We start from the raw sequence: 23,892 nt of genomic DNA, 5'->3' as shown, positions 1-23,892 counted from the left end.
CATTGTGTCTACTAAAAATGGTGTACACTCTACTCAGCAGCAACCTGTGATGCATCTGACCACAACCCAGGAGGAAGCAGACACAATCTTGATACTGCATGCTCTAGAAGCTAAAAAGTCTCGAGGTGTAATTCACATCCTCTCACCTGACACAGACATGTTTATTCTTGCCTTACGTCGTTTCCCTGAACTTGGGCAGCAGAAATGCATGCTATTAGGAGCAGGAGAACAGCAACGTATAGTACCACTGAGGCCAATCTATGAAGCACTTCGGGAAGATCTGGCAGCAGCATTGCCTGGATTTCACAGTTTTACAGGCTGTGATACAACAAGAAAGTTTGCTGGGAAAGGAAAACTGACCTGCTGGAAAGTTATGCAGAAGGCTTCTCCAAACATGCTCACTGCCTTCAAAAACCTGGGCTCTACCATAACACCCACATGAGAGACAGAAGCTGCCTTAGAAGAATTTGTTTGTCAGCTGTTCCAGCCACAGACCAAAAAAAAGGACGTGGGACAGCTTCGTTGGGAGATGTTTAAGAGGTCACAGGCGGAGTCTGAAAGGTTACCACCAACTGCAGCTGTGTTAAAACAGCATACCCTACGTGCCCACTCTCAGGTCATGATTTGGTGTAATGACTGCAATTCACAACCCAACTTGCCACCACCAGAAAGGTATGGCTGGAGGATGGAGGACAGTACCTATGTTCCAATCATAACCACTCTGAAACCAGCACCAGATGCTGTGATGGAGCTCACCAGATGTGGATGCGGAACTAGTAAATGCATAGGGGGTAGATGTTCATGCAAAAAAGCTGGTCTCCCTTGCACAGAGATGTGTGCCTGTGAGGCATCACCTGAGAAATGCATAAACACAGAACCTGTCAATTTGATGATTGACAGTGATGATGAAACTGAAAGTGATGAAACTGAAAGTGATGATGATGATGTTGACTACTGACTATAAAGTATTATACTGAAGTTAACTTTGTGATTTACTATAAACAGAACCAGTTATGTGTATGTCATTCATGTTGACACAATGTTAGCAGCTAGATGTGTAGAATCTCTAGTCTAGTAATTAATTAGTATGACCATATATTAGAGTGGTAGTAATTAGAGTAGAATGTGTAGTATAGTAGGTAGGTATAGAATGTGTAATATTAGTACATTATTTTACACATTTCAACAAACTGCATGAATATATGCACAAATGTGAATTTTCTGGAATAATCACCTTGCTTTAAGAATGCATTGCTTCCTTAAAGTATTGTCATATACAATGTAGATTAGAACCACTCACCCCTCTAGACTAATGGGAGAAGTGATTTTTAACAATGCATTCCCCCCCTCTGTGACCAACCAGCCACTCACCCACCCACCATAAGAAAGTACTTTAGGGAAGCGATGCAGACTTATATTATGATATGACCCTTAATACATTTAGGTATTATATAAAAAGTGCAACATAATGTTGTCTTTCGAACCACCTGGATCTATACTGGAATTGTCCCCAACTATTTTATATTTGGTAACAAGAGTTTATCATGTTTTTCCCTGAAATACACTGCAAAACAATGAGCATATAATTATATTAACTTGATATATGTATATGATTCCACATTATACAGCTTATTGTTGGTGATGTTAGTAAGTTTACATACCATCCAAGCAAAGCATATTTATCTATGTATGTTAATAATGCCTTAAAATCTATATCAAATGTCTAAAATAGTATGCTCATGTGTTTGTAGTCACTGAGAGGCTCATTTTGAGGTGTCACATGCTTTATTTATGTACAAAAAAAAAATAAAATAGTATACATTGTTTTAGCTAATTTAGGGTCATATCAAAATTGGGTCTAAAATTCATAAAAATAATAAAATTAAAACTTCCCAACATCGTTGTTTTGTTTGAAGGATGTCCATAGAGCATGAAAAACATTAGAAACAACAGTTGGCAAAGAAAAAATACAGGATTAGACATGGCCCGACACTATTTTGCGAAATCATACAAAACCTCCGGGCTGCACCTACCTCTCCCCGGTGTATGTCCTAAGGGTATTTTTTTGGAAATTTTTTGAAAAAAAAATTATTCATTTTTTAAAAAACTTGGATCTTCAACTTCAATTGCTTATAAATAAATGTAATGTCTACAATATTACAAATTAATTTGCAACATAAATGTTTGAATTCTGATTGGTGTAAATCATAACAACATGGCAACTCGCAGACTTATCCTCAGTTAAAACAAGCCTGATTATACGGCGACACGTGGTGAGGTGTTTTGAATTGCACAGCAGAAACTATTTTGAATTACATGGAGGTGAGGTGTTTTTAATAATGTAGCGGTTACGTTGAGGTGTTTTTAATAAGGTGGTGATGAGGTGTTTTGAATTGCATGGCAGTGGTGTTTTTAATAATATGGTGGTTATGTGGCAGTGAGGTGGTTATAATAATGTGGTGGTGAGGTGTTTTGAATTGTGTGGCAGTGAGGTGGTTATAATAATGTGGTGGTGAGGTCTTTTGAATTGCATGGCAGTGAGGTGTTTTTAATAATGTGGTGGTGTTTGTCCCACTGTCGTGACGTGTGGTGAGGCGAGCGCAGTGAGCTTCAGATTGGCTTTTCATCTGCTTGGTGACAGCATTTGACCTTGACATCTTTGCATTGCTCGAGGCCTTTCTGGGTTTGCAGTCAAGACTTTGTTGTGACCGTATCATCACGGTGTTTGTTCAGGTTTGAGAAATTCAATAATCGCATTTATAGAACTCTCGACTGCTTTCAACAAAGGTGATGCTTTCTGATTGGGATTTGTGGGGTGAAATACAATGTGTCCCTGTGGCAAATGCACTTGCGGGTTCCAGATACGATCTGGCCTTATCCGTGTTTCATATGCAGACTGTGGCTGCATCATTTTCTGGAAGTGCGGCTGTGCTGCTGATGCATTACCCCTGTTACCAGCCAGCTGGAAATCATGTTTGCTGACCTCGAAAGGATGACAAGCTGAGTCAACCTACCTGGTGTTATTTCAACGACACAAAAGGAGCTTGAACTCAAAACCCTAAGATCTTTAGCCAGCCACCTTAACTGTTAAGCCAATACCAGGATTACAATGTGGCCTCCTCACAAATCACAATTGGAGGTGTATCATTAACCAGTATGTATGTATGTATGTATGTATGTATGTATGTATGTGTATGTATGTATGTATGTATATATGTATATATATATATATATATATATATATATATATATATATATATATATATATATATATATATATATATATATATATATATATATATATATATATATATATATAAATAATCAGTAGAGCTTGGTGTTGGCGCAGTGGTTAGGGCAGCGGCTTGGGACCCAAAAAGTCCTGAGTTCAAGCCCCGTTGGGCCACTGAATATATATATATATATATATATATATATATATATATATATATATATATATGTATATATATATATATATATATATATATATATATATATATATATATATGTATATGTATGTGTATATATGTATATACCAAGTCGTATAACACCAAGGGGATGACTCAGCCTGTCATCCTTCCGAGGTCGGCGAAATGAGTACCAGTTGTACTGGGCCCGGTGTATGCCCCGGTTAAAATAGGTGTACCATATCCCTGTGTCGTAAGAGGCGACCAGGGTTGCTTCAGGAAGGGCATCCGGCGTAAAACATGTGCCAAATCACTATGCGGATCATATGGATGATCCGCTGTGGTGACCCCTCACGGGAGCAGCCGAAAGATGAAGAAGAAGATATATATATATATATATATATATATATATATATATATATATATATATATATATATATATCAGCAAATGTAAAATGCAGAAACAAGGAAAGAGCCAACAAATTTTCCCAAACAAACGATTACCTTGTAAACGTTATAGGAATCCACTATGTCATCAAATTCTTTATAGAGCTCATTGAGGAGCAGAACGATCTCGACGGGCTCGCTGTGCTTGCAGATTGTCGTAAATTCCATGATATCACTGAAGTAGATTGTGACCATGTCGAATAGTTCGGGCTTGACAGAGTGTCCTGCTTTCAGGGCCATCACCACCGACCTGTGGAGCATTCAAAGGCGATTCAGGCTGACGGCTACCGTCTAAGAGACAGTTTGATTGGGTTTCCCCGTTGTGTTGCTAACCGACGTGCCTAGCATAAAACAAACACCATTCATCAGCAACAGGTGTGGTTGTACCCCCAACAAACATGTTAATATGAAGAATGTTCATCTGAAAAGGGCTGAGGCAGGGAAGAGAAATACACCAGTTGCCTGGTATTTTCCCAAAAAACATGGAGCGATCGTTATTATGTCAAAATGGAGGGATGCACCAAAGATCAACAAACCGTCATTCCAGGTAAATCTACATGTATTTTAAATTATTGATAGATGATGCCTCTCTGATATACCCAAGATAAATTGGAAGGGGGTGGGGGGGGGGGGTTGGGGGTAGTAGTAGTGGGTTCAAAGTTGGCACGATCAAAGATATCATGGTTTGTTTTACCTGAACAGGTCTTTGATCCAGTGCCCCGGCCATATTGTAAACTCTCTCCTATTCAAATATATTGTGCATTCTGAAGCGAATACAAAGATGTGTTGAAGTGTACATTAAATCTTAGCAGCCCAAATACACCAGAAATAACATCAAAATGAAGCACATTGCTCAAAACAATTCAAAATAATTTCGGTTTTTTTATGGACTAACAAATTTCATTGACTCATGTTATGGAGAATGGTCAGGTGGGATGGTTAGGTTCTTTTCAGGAAAAAAAAACCCAAACAACAAATATATCACTTTCGCCGAACAAATCTTCCCTGAACACCGATATGAGAAATCAAAATGTACATTTTCACAATATTTATATTCCGTATGCAGAATGGAAAATAATATACAAAGGGCCCACAATATTCTTGAAACTACACTGAGTTGAAGGAGTGGTCGCACAATCCTGTACAACCTTAAACAAATAAGTGAGGAGACCATCTGGCCCGTCATTGATGAGTTGCACTCCCGAGTTAATTGTGATCTTCTTGAGGTCTTACTGAGGTCTAAATAACCCGATCTTGATCGGGTGACCCAGCTTGGCTTCACACATGGACAGACTGGTGTCGGCTTGCATTCACATGTAAACACACACACACATCGGAAGAGCAGGATCGACACGCAGTTTGACGGAGGAACAATCCTGGATTGCCACTGGACATTTTGACATTCTTAAGAGCAAGAGGCCAAACATTGGCATCAATAGGAAACCATGATAATCCACTAGCGTTTTGTGTTATGACTTTCAAACCATTTGAAAAGTCGAACATTTTGTGAAAATGCAACTGAAGTGCGAGTCGTAAGCAAACAGGGAAACTCCTCACTCTGTGCAAAGTTGAGCAAACTCGCATTTGGAATAAACAATTCGTCATCATCATAATAATAATAATCATAATAATAATAATAATAATAATAATATGATTTCATTTCCAAGGGGCTGAGAATCATGCAAAGAAGCAGCATTTTGTCCTTCCCTCTCCCGCCCCTCTTGTCTCATGCCCCCCTTGCTGTGCGTTGTGTGTTAGCTCTCATACAAGCCTTGACAATGTGGACAAAAAAAGAAAAACAAAAACCTTTTTTTAATCTTTGGTATCACTCAGCCAGGGTCGAATTCGAACCACCAACCCCCCAGACTCAGAACTGACACTTTAACCATTATGCCATCAAATCTGGTTAAATTATAATTGCTGTCGATCATGTGGGAACATATGTAGATAGCCCAGGTGATCAATATGGTCATACCTGAGATGTTTTCATGGATTTAATTTTGAGACAATCTGATCCGAATCAACCAGTTTATTGTCGTCCCAGTGGGGTGGGGGAGGGTGGTGCCATCTGAGAGCACAACCATCATTTGGAGGAGGCTTTGGAGATGACCGTCAACTGACTTTGCAATTATTTGTGGATCTAAAAGATACAACAATGCATTTTGCAGTGGTATCAAATGTCAAATTCCATATCCATAATGAGATTAACCATCTTGCCTCAGTCGGACAGCTCCCAATCTATAACTGCAACAGCAATCCCCAGAAGACGATGAAAATTGAGTTTGCAGTGGAATGCCAGATCAGTTTGAGAAATTAAACATTCCCAGAGCAAATAGCACTTCACAGTAAACTGCTAGACTATGACGGGATGATTGATCAATCCAAAATTCCTGCAGGCCCAAAATATTCTGTCCCCCAACTTCTCCTTGCCCTCAAAGCTCACAGCAATTCATCCAACAGATGGTTTTATAGGGAAGAATCTCTAGAATCATCCCCCACCCCCCACCCCAAAAGTTTGCACTTTACACCAGAATGGCACAAAGTTATTATTTCCTTTATAACTTTATAACATCTATATATATATATATATATATATATATATATATATATATATATATATATATATATATATATATATATATATATATATATACAACATTATATACAACATTATACATTATTTTTTTTATAAAAGCAAGTATTTCTTCTCTGTATATTTATTGACCACTCAGTGATTAGAAAGAGTTAAGTGCATATTCACCACAACAATTGTGAAAGTTCACAACAGCAATGATGCAAAAACCCCTACTGACAATTAAATAAATGAGCAGAAGTAGAAACAAAAGTAAAATTAGAATGAGGAAGTAAGAATCAAATTAAAAGCAAAGGAAGAAACTTAACAAAAAGAAAAGAAATAAAGAGGAGGAAGAGCCAACAAAACAGAAAATACATCTTTACTCTTGGCATACCATTAGCAGCAATGAGGGAATTGCAAGACATCGGTGCATAATCATTGTATACGATTATTGGTTGACAAGATAGGTTGCAGGTAAGCGCATTTGTCTGAGTTATTGAGCCTGGGTTGGAATTCCAACCTAGCTATAAACCATCACCCTGGAGTTTCGTATGCAGGGTGAGACATCAACACGTGCACCATCTATCAGAAGCACTTTATATGTTGGAGGACCTGTCTGAGAACACTGGTCGTTTGGTGGACATTATAAAGATTGTAGAGTGTCTTTTGTGAAGAGTAGGTGAGTTATGTATCGCCGGCACCAAAAACAAATTAATTACTGCCACCCGTGGAGTATCCTGTGAAGGGGTGGTTTGAGGCCAGAAACGTTTCTCGATTCGTTGCAATACACACTCGAGCTCTGTAAAGAGTATGGGCTTCCAATTATTATGATTATTATTATTATTGAAATGGGCAATGGAAATTTACTATCCGAAATTTCAGTCGAGTGGCCCATAAAAGACGAAATAGAAATGTGAAAGGGCATCTTGTTAGGCAGAGGACTTTAATTGAACCAAGGGCCTCCTATATTAACTGTTATGCTTAATGACAATAAATAGAGCTTCAGAGTTGCCAACGCGTATCATGAAAAACAAGGAACAACCTTATCTCCAAGGTTCTCCAAGTAGCCAAGTGCTTTCAGCATTTTCCAAGGAACCAATTGTAACCTTCTGTTTCACATTGATTTGGTTACTGCTTCGTATGTGGCCAATTCCTTCAGTGCCATAACATAGATCAACTTTTCGTTGGTAAAATCCCATGTTTATTTGACTGCGATACAGAGCAACACCAGAGTCTTCACTCTCACTCTTCTTGTATGTCCCATGATGTCCAATCTTTCTTCACCGGTCTATTGTCAGGGTGCTGCCTTTCTTTCATTTTCATTTGCACTCTTACTTGAGCCTCAGTATAAAGTATGAATTGATATATTACACAAGCTGCCTTCGGTGGTTGTTTGACTACATCAAAGGCTTCTTGCTTCAGACAGTAATTACTTATCTCGTTAACAAAACTCTCTCTTGCTGGAGCAACACTTTAAACCACTTGAAGAAAGATGTACCGAGTATTATATTCCTTGATATATTCTTCAAATTCACAGTTATTTGTCTCGATCCCACCTTGCTCTGCAAAACCTTCTACCTACAGCATTGAAGCATACGTCCTCTCATGGCTTCGAAACTTCCTCTACTCTCGTAGTCAGCTCGTAACTCACAACGGGATCCTCTGATCTTCACTCCCTGGCAAATGCCCCAGGCAGTGTCTTGTGTTGAGTTCTGTTCCTAATCTTCAGCAACAATCCTTCCATCTCTCTGGAAAATCCTCTTTATCTCCTTGCTGATGACCCATTCCACTGCCATAACATTCCTCATCCCTCAGAGAGGCAGACAGCAGCCTCCTCCCTCTATGCAGACTTTAATTTCACCAGGAGATGGTCCAACACTTGGATTATGTCTTTCAATCCTGAGAAATCTCTCGGTGGTCCATTGTTGATTCAGATCTTCGTTTTTGGCTCCATTTGTGTTTCGTCTACAATTTTTCCTTTCCTCCTCTTGGTGCATTTCAACTTTTATTCAGCTTGTTCACCCCATGTCCTCCTCTCCCTCCTTTGATCTCAGTCTTTCTGCAGATTATATCCCTCGACCTTGCTCCTGGTGCCCCCCACCTTTTTCCACTATGCTCTCAATGTTTTGGTCCGATCTTTATTCTAGCTCTTCCATGAACCTCAACTTTGCATTCAACTTTTTTAACAAGTAGCCAGGAGAAAAATCATTTGGATTATCAAACATTTCACCTTTCAAAAAAAGCTCCCTATATTTCCTTTTAAAATCCACTTATGAATCCCCGTGTAAGTTTATTAGTCAAAAAGCAATCGGTGCTAACGAGTCGGTCATTGCAAGGTAATGTGTTCAAATCCTGATGAGATTACAGAGTAAACAGCATTTGATGAATACAATGTTCAACATGCTGTGCAATTACAGGATGATTTAATATTCTTTGCATGTTTGAGAGGTGCATTCATCATTCTTTACACACCCCATAATAATTGGGCACTGAGGCCCAATGTCAACCTGTTTTATGCTATATAATATAATTATCTCATATTGAATGGACACTCTGTATGGGATTCATCACATGTAGTGGAAGGAAACTAGTCTAATAGGCCTGTGTTGCATCATCGTTTCACACCAGGTCCTAACTGCATTGTGTGGGAATCTCGCACGCACACACACGTGTGCATGTACACACAGACACACACACACACACACACACACACACACACACACACACCTATGTCGTGCCACTCGCAATACCTTGACAATTTACAATAAAGAAGGACCACTGGAACTCAGCGTCAAATTAATGAGGAACCTTAGGTATGTGTCATTCATCACCACTACTAAATGCATGGTGTGCACAGAGTTCATAGACCATCCATATATATCAGTCAAGCTCATTGGGCTAAAATCTGACAAGGCAAGTTTTACTCGAACCATTTACAAAGGCACAACAATTTTGCTAACAATACATCCAAACGTTTCGATTCCCCAAAATCCAAAACATGAACATTTCCATTCCGCATCCAAACCCATATCTCGCCCCTGACCAATGGACATCACAAGCCGATCAGGCTTCCGAGGCACTCGTTGGCATCAAGATAAATCCACTACGCATGCATAAAGCATCCCAGCACGCATTGCAGAATCGGTGCCATAAATTATACATCGGGAAGCAAGCAATGTGCTGGCCTGTGAACATGCAACAGAGCACGGTGAAGGGATCCGCACCAAAAAAGAGTTACTTAACGTGATTGACAGAATGTGAACACGGTGCGTTGCACAAAGACAAATTATTGTGAAGGACAGTGTCTCGTGCCATCCGATACATTGTATCCGAGGCAACAATGGGAAATCATAACCGTAAGTGACATTATAATCCCGCAGGTCAAATCAGCACATGGACATTGTCAAGCATTGTACACCCTTTCCCCTTTGGTTTGATATCCATTGTAATCAGAGTAAATGTTACTTCACCCAGCCTTTGTCATGATATTTCAATAATATGCTCCGATACACCTGTTTTATTTGGAGATGAATGCGTTTTTGATCACCACCTGTATCACAAACAACTGCGTTCCGCTGCATAAAGACTGTGGCCCAATTGTGAATTCCGCTGCAGTCTATTCCAGAAAACTTTGGAATGAAAAGGTTTTCGAGGCAGTTGTTGCTATATCTGCTTGAACGGTTTGAGATTCTATTATTTAATTTCTCGAATTATTTGCATTATCCCAAATGTATTCTGTGGGTAATATGCAGTTTCAAATTGTGCAGTTCCTGTACATTTGATCAGTGTTCCTGATAAAATCTGAGGAGAGTTATTATATCAAGGAATCTAAATTCTGATTTAAACAGGACATTTGACCTTGGATAGCATGCACAGCACAGATAACCTTCACTGTCTGATGTATTTCAATACATTACCCGTTTCTGTAAATCCTCTCAAAATACAAATACTCCACAAATGAGGGCCTGGTAGGATAATAATAAAAATAATAATAACAATAACAAGAAAAAGAGCAATCAGAGATTGCAAACCCTTGCCAGGACTTCTTTTGAGTGGTGTATTTTTATAGGTTTTAGGGTAAATCCAATATTGCTGCCAAACCATGTGACCTATGACATCATATGTGTGACCCTTTTGTTCCTCATGGATAGGCGGTCATATGTGTAAAGTTTCGCCTCGATCTTTTGACCATTTCAGATAAGAAGAGTTTTGAAGGTTATTAAATATACATTGCTGCCGAATCACGTGACCGATGATGTTATCAAAAAAAAATTGTGGCCCATTTTATCCCGAGATGACCCTCAAACATTTTTATACTGTTCAGATGCAGCGTTCTACATATGCAATTATGATGTCATAACGAAGGCACCTGTGATGTCATAAAAATACCACACTCATTCCCCATAAGGAGTACTTGCTATGTGCCACTTGTACACCCATGGCTTGGGGAACACGTGTGAAGTTTCCCCTCAATTTGTCCAGCCGTTCCGGAGAAGAAGATTTTTTATAGGTTTTAGGGGAAATCCAATATGGCTGCCAAACGATGTGAGCAATGACATCATATGTATGAACCTTTTGTTCCTCATGGACAAGCGGTCATACGTGTAAAGTTTCGCCTCAATCTATTTAGCCACTTCAGAGAAGGTTTTTCTAGAAAAAAAAAAAAACAATATGGCTGCCAAATCACGTGACCGATGACGTCATTAATGTTTTTCTGTGGACCATTTTATCCCCAGATGACCCTCAAAAATTTTCATGCTGATTGGATGTGGTGTTCTACATATGCAATTATGACGTCATAACGAGGGCAACTATGACATCATAAGAAAATCACACTCATTCCCCCATGAGGAGTACTTGCCATGTGCCAAGCTTCAATTTTTTCCTTGGTGCAGTTTCAGAGATACAGAGATCCAAAGTTTTTTTTTCCGTTTTTCCAATATGGCTGGAACACCACTTGACCTATGACGTCATAATTATCACCAAAACGTTCAACATGGGGAGTCGCAGCAATGGTGAAAATTTAATCTCAATCTGACAAGTGATTGCGGAGAAAAACATGAAAGTGCTGTGCAGACAAACAAACAGACAAACAGTGAAAAATCACTCATAGTGACAACTTGGCAAAACAGCACAAAGTAGAACGGCACTCGGTAGAGCGCAAAACTCTGCCAGATGGAACAGTTCACGTTTTGTATCCCTCTGATGGGCTGGATCCGAACCAAAATCCAATCCGTTTGTTCTTGTCACCTATTCAACTCATCCACCTTGTTTTGTCATCACTTGTCCATAACTTTCTGAGATATAGTAGAATATTTCGTTTTTTGGCCCGATCTATCAATTTTAGAAATCAGGCCTGTATTGACCTTTTGACCTTAAAATTAATTGGTCGGTGAATTTAGCGTCCTGACATGAAAATGCTCTTCAAACTTCAAGTCAATTGGATGAAAATTGAGGATTTTAGAAAATTTGCCCCAAATTGGTCTTTTGGCCTATTTTGACCTCTTGGCCTATGTTTACCTCAAAATTAAGAGGTGGTTGAATTCAGTGACATGATATGCAAATGCCCTTCAAATTTCAAGTTAATTGAATTAAAATTGAGGATTTTAGAAATTTGGCCCAATTTGGCTGATATAGACCTTTTGGCCTTACCTCATGTTGACCTCAAAATTAAAAGGTGGGTGAATTCATTGACCTGAAATGCAAATCCCTTTCAAATTTCATCTCAATCGGATGAAAATTGAGGATTTAGAAAATTTGGTCCAAATTTGCCTTTTGGCCTATTTTGATCTTTTGGCCAATGTTTACCTAAAAATTAACAGGTGGTTCAATTCAGCAACCTGACATGAAAACGATCTTCAAATTTCAAGTCAATCGGATGAAAAGACAATTTTAGAAACAATTTTAAAATTTGGCCTATTTTGGGTTGACCTTATGGCCTATGTTGACCTTTTCACCTAAGATAACTTCAACAGTCATAGGTTGTTGAATACACTGACCTGATGTGCAAATCCTGTTCAAATTTCAAGTCAATCGGATGAAATTTAAGGATTTTAGAAAAATTGGCTCAAATTGGCCTATTCGCCGAGATGCAGACCTTTTCGGTCGACCGAATTTTATGAAACTTCAATGCGGGACCGTCGCTGGTTCGTTGACATTAATCTCTGAAAATTTAAGAACGATGGGTTGAGCAGTTTGGGATGGAGGCGAGCGGACAGACAAACAAAGAAACACACAAACACACAAACAAACAAACGTAGGTGATCAACATACTTGTCAAAATTATAATTTTTCCCAAGTAACAAACAAACACACACACAAACAAACACACACACACAAACACACACAAACGGACCCAAATGCAATACCCTCTCCGAATCCTTCGGCGAGGGTAATAATAATAATTATAATAATCTTAGGAGTTCCCTTACAGGAAACTTCTTTCAACAGAGAAGGACATTAGGCCCATCAAGGGACTGGTTGCCAACATATGGTTGTCTGTCAGTGGTCTGTTGTTGTTTGTCTTTCGGCTGCTCCCTTTAGGGGTCGCCACAGCGGTTCATCCGTTATGATCCGCATACTGATTTGGCATAGGTTTTACGCAGGATGCCCTTCCTGACGCAACCCTGGTCGCCTCTTACGACACAGGGATAAGGATCGGGTTTCGCCATGATTCCGGGCTGCCCTACACCCTCTCATAGCACGGCCCAGCGCAGAACTCCCGTCCTCAAGCGATCCTCCAACCCAAGCCTCCGAGTAGCCGGATTACAGGCGCACGCCACTACGCCCGGTTGGTTGTCTGTCAGTGCTCTATCTTCTGTAAATGCTGAGCATCAAGCAAGGAAGCATCACCTTCTATTGTTTTTACATTTCTTTGGTGTGACTCAGCCAGAGTTCAAACTGCCGACCTCCCAGACTCAGAGTGGATGGTCTCACCATTACACCACCGAATGTAGTTAATAGCTGAGAGGTATGTGCACTCATAACCGAGTTGTCTCGCCTGGGTTTGAATCTCAAGCCAGCTATGAACTATCAACTCAGTATTAAGCATATGCATGCATCAATGAGCGTGCTGTCCATCCAAAGGACATTCAGCCACAAGCCTGTTACACAAATTTGTCAGCACCGGTTGTCGGTGGATGTTAAAGAACCCACGGTGTTTTTCACGAAGTGTAGGTGAGGTATCGCCGGCACTCTGACAAAATTCCTTATTTATTCCCAAACCAACTTCAGTTGAATGCAAGGCCTGACCGGCGTATTCGTGAGACGTGTGGCAAGAACTTTCACCGGCTGATGCCAGAAATGGGTTGGATTAATTGGGGCCTTAAAATAAGAAGAGGGGAGACAAACAATCTCGAATTGCAAAATAATTGACCATCTTACTGGTGCGACCCACTTTACAAGAATCAGAGGTTACATTTTGAGTAGTTCCCTTTCTGCAGTTACTTGAACAAGACTCGTGGTGTCTTCCTGTGGCCTGTGACATTTCCGACGACCTCGTTTGACTCCCCCCACCAGTGCAGCTTGTGAAAGGCAAGTAGCTAGTTTGGGTTGCACAAGAGTGCAAGTTGCTTCTACCACTGCATTTGACCTTGTCCACACCACCAACTAAGCAAATGATTACAGTTGGTGTTATGCTGAAAAAGAGGTACTCGTTTCAAATGCATTTCTGAGATCTTATAATCCACATACCATGCGAGGGAAATATTTGGCGAGAAGTGAAGTATTTGGCAATACAGGCTTTTTGAGCAGATCTCGGAGTGGAGCATTACCGTCAGTTAATTACTTTCTTTCGCTCCTATAGCAGACAGGGGACATCATACAAGCAACGAGCATTGGACGCAAATGGAATCGGTTTGCAAGAAGGGAAAAGCACATCGCCATGAATGAAAGAGGATGCGAGATGGTGACAGAGCGCCGTATGAAAGGATTACAAGGAAGGATATTAGACACAATCTGACAGGCAATTCTGTAGATTAGACAAAAGGAGGGACAAAGGAGTGGAGGATGAGCAGAAAACTTCGATTTGGAGAGGATACCAAAGAATGTGTCACTTGATGAATGCATAAGGTGTCTTTGTTCATGGTTTAAACTTCATAAACTCGATGCCCATTATATAGATTTCATTTGGCATTTATCTCGAGAAAAGGAGAGGACAGAAATGTTCATTCACATGACAGATCACCACCCAAAGGCACTCATCTGAGTTTGTCTATACATCAGAGTTGTATGTCCTTCATCAACTTATGAACATTTTTGTATCGAATAAGGTAAGCAAGGTAAGGTGTCAACCAGTCAGAGGAGACCGAAGGCTCCTTTTTCACTGGCTTCTACAACTTAGGTAGAGGGTGGGGAGCACCAACACTATTCACAGATCAACTGTTGTTGATCTCTTACCCCCGGCACGATGATACTCATTTTGTTGACCACGAAAGGATGACAGTCTAACTCCAAGTCAACCCACCTGGCATTACTTTGGCAAGGCTGGGGTTTGAACTTGGGATGCTAAAATCCACCTTCACTGTTAAGCTATCACCAAGTATATGCATATAAATAATAATAATAATAATAATGTTAAATTTTCCATCCCTTTGTGATATTTTATCCACATTAACCCACTCACCTCCCACCTTCATTCCCAACGGTATGCTTTGTACTTGTTCATTATTCATTCACTTGTTTGCATGTACCATGCCATCCTAATCCACACTTCCCCAATTGTTGTATGATACCCCAACCATGGCTTCTGTTGCATTTATGTTTCCAGGACCTACATCCAGTATTAAAAAAAAAACATTAAATAATCTACAGGTTTTTACAAAGTTCCGTTAACCCCCGATCATCATCTTCAATGGTATGTTTTGTATACCAGGATGTTTCAAAAATAAGTGAACTATTAGAGCAGCCTGATTTCTGTGGTTTCTCATGCTATAATCAAAGGGCAGAGGAGCCCTTTGATTGTACCTTGTGAGCCAACGGCCATCCATATCGAGTGCACAACTGTGTCTGCGGACGTCCTCCTGCAGTTGGGTTACTTTTTATTCGGAGGTTGGTGGCAGGATTTGCACTCCGGCCACCGTAAAGCCCTTCATTCCGCAAAACACAAAAACGCAAAAAAATCTGAAAACCCACTCGGTGGGAGTACCTCATGCGCAGCTTCCCTTCGCAGGGCAGCTCACCGGATGACGGGATTGGGGCAAAGCCTTCGGGACCCCCAATCTTTGATGAAAGGAGGGAAACCACGGGGTAACATCCCTGGGTCAGATTGCGGGAGAGTGTGTCGGAGTGGTGCTGAGGTGTCGTCCACCAGACGGCGGTCTCCTTGGGTTAACCTGAGGCGGTCCCTTCGGGTGGGTGCCTGGAATGTCCTATCCCTAAGAGAGGATGATCACCTCTCTCTGTTATCATCTGAGCTCAAGCATTTGGACATCGGTATTGCAGCTCTCTCTGAGATTCGGAGATCGGATTGCGGCGAGATAATGGTGGGTGGTTACACCTACGATTGGTCTGGTTGCTCTGATGGTTACCATACTCAAGGAGTTGCTGTAGCTGTGTCCAATAAGCTGACCCCAATGATAATTGAGGTAACACCGATCAACAAGCGTATGATGAGAAAAAGGATTCGTCACTCCCTAGGTGTCATTTCCCTGGTATCTGTTTATGCTCCGACTGAGGCAAGTGAACTCACCACACATTCTACACCACGCTCGAGTCTGTGGTTGATCAGTGCCCCAGACGAGATACACTTCTAGTCTTGGGGGATTTCAATGCATCGACTGGAACTGATAGGGATGGTTATGAGACATGTGTTGGTCCCCATGAGTCAGGAACAATGAACAAGAATAGCACTAAGTTCCTTGACTTTGCAAGAAGTCATGGACTTAGGGTGGCTGGTTCTTGGTTTCAGCACCCACAAGCTCATCGCTGGACTTGGTATTCCAACGCTGACGGTGTGGCAAAGGAGATTGAACCTCTCCTCGTTGACGGTCACTGGAGGATGATCCAGAACTGCAGGGTCTACCGGAGTGCTCAGTTCCTCAATACTGACCACCGGCTTGTTGTAGCAACACTAAAGCTGCACCTTAAATCCTGGAGAATGGTACCATCCCAGCCGAGGCTGGATGTTGGCAAGATCAAGGATGAGAGAGTATCTGAGGAGTTTGCGAACAGGCTGGGTGGACATTTGGGGTATCTGGGTGCTTTGGGGGGGGGGGGGTCCTGAAGAGTTGTGGAGTGCCTTCAGAACCACCGTCCTTGATGTTGCCGGTGGATGTCTTGGAACTCACTGCATGGCAAAGAAGAATTTTGTCTCTCAAGGGACACTGGATACCATTGATCAGAGTCGCAGGGCCAGGCTGAATGGCAGAGCTGAGCTGTTCAGGGAGCTGAGGCGTAAAACTGTACGTGCACTAAGGGTGGACAAGGAGGCCGATGTGCTAGGAATCTGTGAGGGGATAGAGCATCACCTGTGGACAGGTGATTCTCGTCCCGCTTACAGGGGAATTCGCGCATTACGTTCATCCAAGCCCATCCCTCGGAGCACTGCAGTTAGAGCAGAGAGTGGTAGGCTCTTGACAGAGGAGTCTGAAGTGAAGGCCCGCTGGACCGGTTACTTTAAGCGGTTGTACCATGCTGATCCCCCAGCTGTCAAGTTGGACGTCCAGGATGTTACAATCCCTGTTGCTGACCCTCCAATCAACTGTGGTCCACTTTCGCTTGTGGAAACACGGGCTGCGGTGAACCGGTTGAAATGGGGTAAATCTCCAGGGATCTGTAGCATCCATGCCGAACTTCTCAAGGCTGGTGGAAATGCTGAACTCGTGTTGTTGGATGCAGTTTTGTGCTCTGCCTGGAATACAGGCATCATCCCAACTGATTGGAAGAGGGGCCTTGTTGTCCCTCTCTGGAAAAGGAAGGGTGATCGCCAAGACTGCAACAACTACTGAGGGGTGACGCTGCTCTCAGTGCCGGGCAAGTTCTTTGCTCGGATAATTCTTGATAGGGTTCGCCACCATCTGCTTGAGCATCAGCATCCAGAGCAGTCAGGCTTTACACCAAAGAAGTCAACGATTGACCCTATCCTTGCTCTTCGTGTCCTCACCGAACACAGACGAGAGCTTCGGCAGGGGCTGCTTTGCAGCCGATGCTGATCTCTGGAAAGCGTTTGATTCAGTGAATCGGGATGCCCTCTGGAGGATTATTGGTCTTCATGGGGTGCCACCAAACTGATCGATCTGATGTCTGAACTCTACTCTGGTACTGAGAGTGCTGTGAAGTGTGGTGGTACCATCTCTGACTTATTTCCAGTTGTTACTGGAGTTCATCAGGGGTGTGTATTGGCCCCCACACTTTTCAGCACTTGTATGGACTGGATTTTAGGGAGAATGTCGGAAAGATCAAGCTGCGGTGCATCGTTTGGGAATGTCAAGATCTCGGACCTTGATTTCGCAGATGATGCATTCATCCTTGCGGAGACTTTAGATATCCTTGTGGGGGCCCTCGAGGTGCTGAATGAGGAGTCGGAGCCGCTGGGATTACGGGTGTCTTGGGTCAAAACTAAGATCCAGGCTTTCAATGACATCTTGGATGCTGCTGTCCTGTCTGTGTCTGTTTCTGGTGAGGATGTTGAGGTCGTGGAGAGATTCCCTTACCTTGGCAGTGATATTCATGTCTCTGCTAGCTATGAGTCAGAGGTCAATAGACGTCTGGGTCGGTCTTGGGGATTTATGGATTCACTGGATCATGGGGTGTGGCGCTGCCGGTACCTGTGCGGGAGGACGAAAGTCCAAGTCTTCAGGTCCTTGGTGCTTCCAGTCTTGCTCTATGGATGGGAGACTTGGACTCTGACCAAGGATCTGAGATGGAAACTTAATTCCTTTGGTATCAGGTCTCTTCGGAGAATTCTTGGCTATCGCTGGTCAGATTTTGTGTCCAACGAGCGGTTGCTGAGAGAGACTCGGATGAGATTTGTTACCTGCATGGTCCGTGAGCATCAGTTGCGGCTGTATGGAAATGTGGCTCATTTTCCTGACGCTGATCCTGCTCACCAGATTATCTCAGCGAGTGAGTCTCGTGAGTGGAGGAGGCAAATGGGCCGACCATGTGCCTAGTGGTTGCAGTAGGTTGACCAGCATCTCAAGGAGATGGGATGGGCCATGCATCTGCCTGGGGGAAGGCCAGACGGAGGCCCCTGGAGTACCGGCGGAAAGTGGACACAGTGACGCGCTGTTCTGGCACATGCTCCCATCCCTGACCTGACCTGACCCTTCTCTCTTGTATGTTTGGTGGTGGTGGTGGTATGCCATTTCTAATAAGTAGTCAGTAGGACCCTATGTCAACTATGGTGTTCACAGTGGAACAAAAAGTGAAAATCGTGACTTTCTGGTTTGAGACAAAATCCTACTTGCAGGTGTGCTGACGTTATTGTCAGTATTCCGTAATGGACCTTCTCTGGCTGTCCTGAAGCAAGAGGTGGAGGACTACCATTAGTCTACTACTCGAGCCACTTGCAGACGAGTTGTGGAGAATTTCAGTCAGGATCAAAGCCAGCTTGAACAGAGGTGGAGCACCCATTAAAAATGTCAATTACAAGCAGTGTAATGAGTGATTTGAAAATGGCATTTTCTCTGGAAAATCCTCCTCTGGAAGAAGTCCTTTCTTTCAAGCTTCTGGATCTCACTATCTGCCATGACCTTTCCTGGGAAAGCCACATTTCAAACCTCGCCTCCAAAGCCAGTCGCCGACTGGGAATCCTCCGTCGTGCAAAGTCCTTCCTCGGCCCACCTGAGCTCCTGACCACTTAGAAAGCTTTAGTCCGCAGCCTGATGGAGTACTGCTCTCTCCTCTGGGCTAGTGCTCCTGCCTCCCACCTTTCTCGGCTTCACGCTGTGGAAACCAAGGCATTTCGGATCATTGGCATCTCCCGCAATGAGGCTGAGCCTTTGGGCCTCTCACTCTCTCACCGCAGGCTGGTCGGTGGTCTTTCTGTCTTCTACCATCTCCGCTACAGCCTCGCCCCCCCCCCCCCTTGATCTCTCTGCGATTTGTCCCCACCACATTTCCGCAGGGCTCTCATGGTCCGCCAACAACCCCCTTCTGGTAAAACTACCAAAATCACGAATCACTGCTCACCTTCACTCTTTCATTCCTCTTTTTTTTCCCCACCTTTGGAATAAACTCCCTCACTCTATTCAATCCCATTCTTCCCTCCAGACCTTCAAAACTGCTGTTCACCACCACCTCATATCATCCCCCATCCAAATCCTCGATCTTTTCTACCCACGATAATCCACCCAAGCCCACCTCCTTCAAATTCCCTGCTTTCCTTCCTGAAAGTCCCTGTAATGTTCATCTTCTATTCCCCATGTTCCCCGCCCATCCCTCTCCCTTCCACAGATCTAATAATGTCTCTGTTCCCCACTGTTTTGTCCCTCCCATTCCCTCCCCTCTTGTCTCATGCCCCCCTTGCTGTGTGTTGTGTTATCTCTCACACGAGCCTCGACAAGGTATACAAAAATAATAATAATAATAATAATAATAATAATATGGTACAGTATATGCTTTCCATCAATGTATCATTGAACTTGATACCTTTTGTAATTTTCCTGCACTAAAACGTTCAAATAGTCCACTATTTTAAACATCCTGTATATGATAATGTTCATGTTAATGTTCCATCTAACCTGGTGTTGGCTTCGTGGTTAGGGTAGTGGCTTGGGATCCTTGAGTCCTGAGTTCAAGTCCATTGTCTGCTGAATTAACACCAGGGGGTTGACTCAGCCTGTCATCCTTCTGAGGTCAGCTAAATGAGTACCAGTGAAGCAGCCAAGAGGCTGCACACGAAGGGAAGTGGTATCGACGGATTGATTAAATCTGGCATTGATGTAGCGCAGGCATGATGGACCGAATGGCCTCCTCATGCGCCTTGATTCCTTATAAAATCCTCGTGGATCCATCCATTGGGACCACAATCTGTGCAGAGCATTGGTGCTGCCGAAGCAGTCTCCTTGGCTATTGGGCACAATCCTGGATGGGTGGCCACTCCAACACAGGATACCAGCAAGCTGGTACTCATTTTGCCGACCTCGGAAGAATGACAGGCAGTCAACCCACCTGGTATAAATTCAATAGCTGAGTGGGATTTGAACTCAGGATCCTAGGATCCCAAGCCCATGTTAATGGAGATGTTATTGTAAATTAATTAATTAATTATCAATTAATGTTGGCTTTTCCTCGATGTGTGTTCATCATATTCATTTATCAAGTTCTGCGCAGGGACTTTGTAAACACCCGAAACATTATAATACACTAAGGGGTCGACTTTGTGAACCATTCTCCTTTGGCACACCGCTAACTACACTCCCTTCTATGGTCTCTGCGGTTTCTCGGTGACTCTCTTTTGCCATCGATGGTTTTGAATTTTCATAGACTTAGATGCATTTTTAATGGCAAAATCCATTTGATTCACCGGGTGAACGCCGCAACGTCGCTGCTGCTCCAAAGCTCTAGTTTTGTCATTGTGGTTCCAGCTACGTGGTTGTCATCCTGCGGTGCGTATCCGGAGAGCCCAAGACAGCGTTTTTAATTCGATTTTGACATATCTACATTGAGACAAAATGTATCAGCCAATCACGCAACAACCGCAAGATGCACACAGATTATGTAGACCTAATCAGAAAGGCCTTGGATAGTTTAGTCACCTGGACATATCTCCGATGTTTTACATTTCAGGGGTTTTAGTTAGTCCAGAAATATATTCTGAAAATTGTATCAGCAACTTGATGGGGTTCCAAAATAGAACTAAAAAAAACCAGCGAATAAAGAAATAATAAAGTTGAAATGAAACTCACTATTTCAATGCAATCACTGAAGACAAAAGGCTGATATGTGTGGACCAAACAAAAAGCGTATTGATGGATAAAAAGGGCTAACGGTGCGATAAAACAAAATGGAATCAATCCTGTGGGAACACAAAAGGAAATTCATTCACAGGAAGAACTTATTCTCATGAGTCTCGTCAGGTGTTGGGTTGGGGTTAATAGTCATGGAAGGTGTGACCGATTTAATTTGATAATGACATTTGTACAACATAATGGACAAAGGCCAGATTAATAATCACTAAAACGTTTATTCAAAGTGTTTACTGCTTCCTTGATCTGGAATGTTTCCAAAAGTATGTTTCAATGAACACCTTTAGTGTGGGCTGACAGGACAGTGAGAGGTATGCAGCTGTCCAGCTTGGGTATTGTTGTTGGACTGAAATTTGTATCAGCAACTTTGTATCAGCCCAACTTTGTATCAACTTTGTATTGCGTTTTTAATTTCAGGACGGAATATCAAATTACTTTATGCCAATGACATTTTGCTTCATTTCATTGAACACATCTGATGCAAAAGCTGGAATTGAAGAGGATCTGAGACTAAAATGCATATTATCTTTATTTGTTCATATATTCAATTCGATGACACATTTTAAACCATTATGCATTTCTGATTTTGGTTTGATGTACAATTATCCTTGGCAGGACAAGCACTGAATGCCAACACAATCTCATGCTGAGGAATACACTCGCAGGTTGCCGTTGCCTTCACTTGTAATTGGTACGACAGGAATTGGGAAATTGGACACATTACCAGAACACAATCAAATGTTCTTTTCAAGAATCACTGTGAGGTGCATCATTATCTTCGCCACCAAAGGTGGATGGTGGTTGTGTTCCCCACCAGTCTGTCTGTTAATTGCAAAATCGAAGATTTTTCAAGTATATTTGTCAGTCGATTTTGTTATTCTGTCGGTTTGTCTGTATTTCGCCGACAGGTCACAATTCCAAACCGGTCTTCACGAAACTTCACCACATGGTAGAGTTTGTCATAAGCAAATAAGTATATTGTTTTTGAGATCAAAAGGTCAACAACTTAGGTGAGGTCAAAAGGTCAACTTCTAAAATCCTCAATTTTCATCCGATTGACTTGAAATTTGAAGAGGATTTATATTTCAGGTCACTGAATTCAACTAACCAATTAGTTATGAGGTCAACATAGGCCCAAGGTGGTAGTTTTAAAATCCTCAATTTTCATGTCATTGACTTGAAATTTGAAGAGGATTTGCATATCAGGTCACTGAATTCAACCACAAATTATTTTTAAGGCCAACATTGGCCAAAAGGTCAACACAGGCCGCATTTCTAAAATTGTCAATTTTCATCCGATTGACTTGAAATTTGAAGAGGAGTTGGTCATTAAATTCAACCACCAATTATTTTTGATGTCAAATTTGTTTTATGGATTTTGCAAGTATCGGGTTCTGCATGACGTCATCTTCTTGTTTGTTTGTTTGTGAACAAAATATCTCAAAAATTTGCGGATGGATTTGGACGAAATTTTGTGGAGAGCTTGGGTTTGTAACAATAATGAACTGATTCGATTTTGGTGAAGATCCAAATCTGGATCTGGATCTGAGAATTTTTTAAAGTGAGTCTTCACCACTGGGAGATCGGACCAAAAATGACATATCGCAGGATATCTCAAAACCTTGTGCACAGATTCGAATGAAATTTAGTGGCCCGGTTGGGTATGTAAAAAGGAAGAATTGATTCCATTTTGGTGAAAATCCGGATCATAGAATTTTTATAATGATTTTTCACCTTTGAGAAATAGGGCTAAAACAATATATGGCAAGATATTTCAAAAAGTTATGGACGGATTCGGACGAAACGTGGTGGGTGAGTTGGTTAGGTGACAAGAACAAGCTGATTAAATTTTAGTTCAGGTCCGAATCCAGATTCGGCCTATCAATGGGATACAAAACGTAAACTAATCAGCCTGGTGGAGGTAGGCGCCCTTCTGAGTGCCCTTCTAGTTGCATTTGCTTTTCACCTTAAACTTAAATAAAACTATTAACTTGATGTAAAACCAAAGTTATTTTTGGTGTTATGCGATGATGCCGGAAAGACTATTCCAGTGGCAGATATCAGATCAATTACCTCTAAAGGGAAGGGGGAGGGGGGTGATTAAACAACTAGAGCTGGCTTGAAATTAAAATTGGTCGAACTATTCTTATATCCAAAATGAAGAGTCCAAAGTGAGATAGACGCTTCTCTTCTTATGGAGGGTGGTCGTAATTAGGCTGCATTAGGTTATAAAGAGGGTCTTAAGGGGTCTGAAAAAGTTTTTTGAAAAAAAGGGGGGGGGAAAGGGATTAAAAAAGGGAGTTGGAAGCATTTCATGTTAGTGATTGGCATTCAGGCTCACTTTGTATTTTAGGATATGCTGAGTTTGATTAAAGCGATTTCCACATTCAATTCGAAGTTTTTAACCGTGCATTCAACCCTTAAGTGGCCAACTCAAAGTAACTCTCATATTCCATTTTGTTTTCGTGAAATATTTTGTTATCACTTCAACAGTCTTCATTTCAACAAGACCTTTCAGATATCTAAGGTTTTACTGGCTCGAGGATTCAACTAT

General features: G+C 41.9%; 1 protein-coding gene and 1 pseudogene across 5 annotated transcripts in view; both read right to left on the bottom strand.

Moving 5' to 3' along the window:
• Nucleotides 1-23,892, bottom strand: part of LOC147011788 (guanylyl cyclase C-like) — a 381,297-nt gene that overhangs the window by 57,969 nt on the left and 299,436 nt on the right. For 4 of the 5 annotated variants that reach the window (XR_015051559.1, XR_015051560.1, XM_085856338.1 and 1 more), the window contains exon 24: nt 3,912-4,104. Coding sequence is in view for 3 of the 5 variants with exons in the window: in XM_085856338.1 (XP_085712464.1) it covers nt 3,912-4,104 (193 nt within the window). In the remaining 2 variants the exon portion in view is untranslated. Of the gene's footprint in view, nt 1-756; nt 855-3,911; nt 4,105-23,892 lie in introns of all 5 variants that reach the window. The other variant, XM_085856340.1, reaches the window with a different exon arrangement.
• LOC147011791 (signal recognition particle RNA) lies at nt 13,081-13,221 on the bottom strand (annotated as a pseudogene).

Source organism: Eptatretus burgeri, chromosome 15 (genome assembly GCF_056783735.1).
Source record: "Eptatretus burgeri isolate ZD-2024b chromosome 15, Ebu_testis_v1, whole genome shotgun sequence".
Lineage (NCBI taxonomy): Eukaryota > Metazoa > Chordata > Myxini > Myxiniformes > Myxinidae > Eptatretus > Eptatretus burgeri.
The sequence above is the reverse complement of the archived record's forward strand: the minus strand, read 5'-3'. Positions and strand labels throughout refer to the sequence as shown.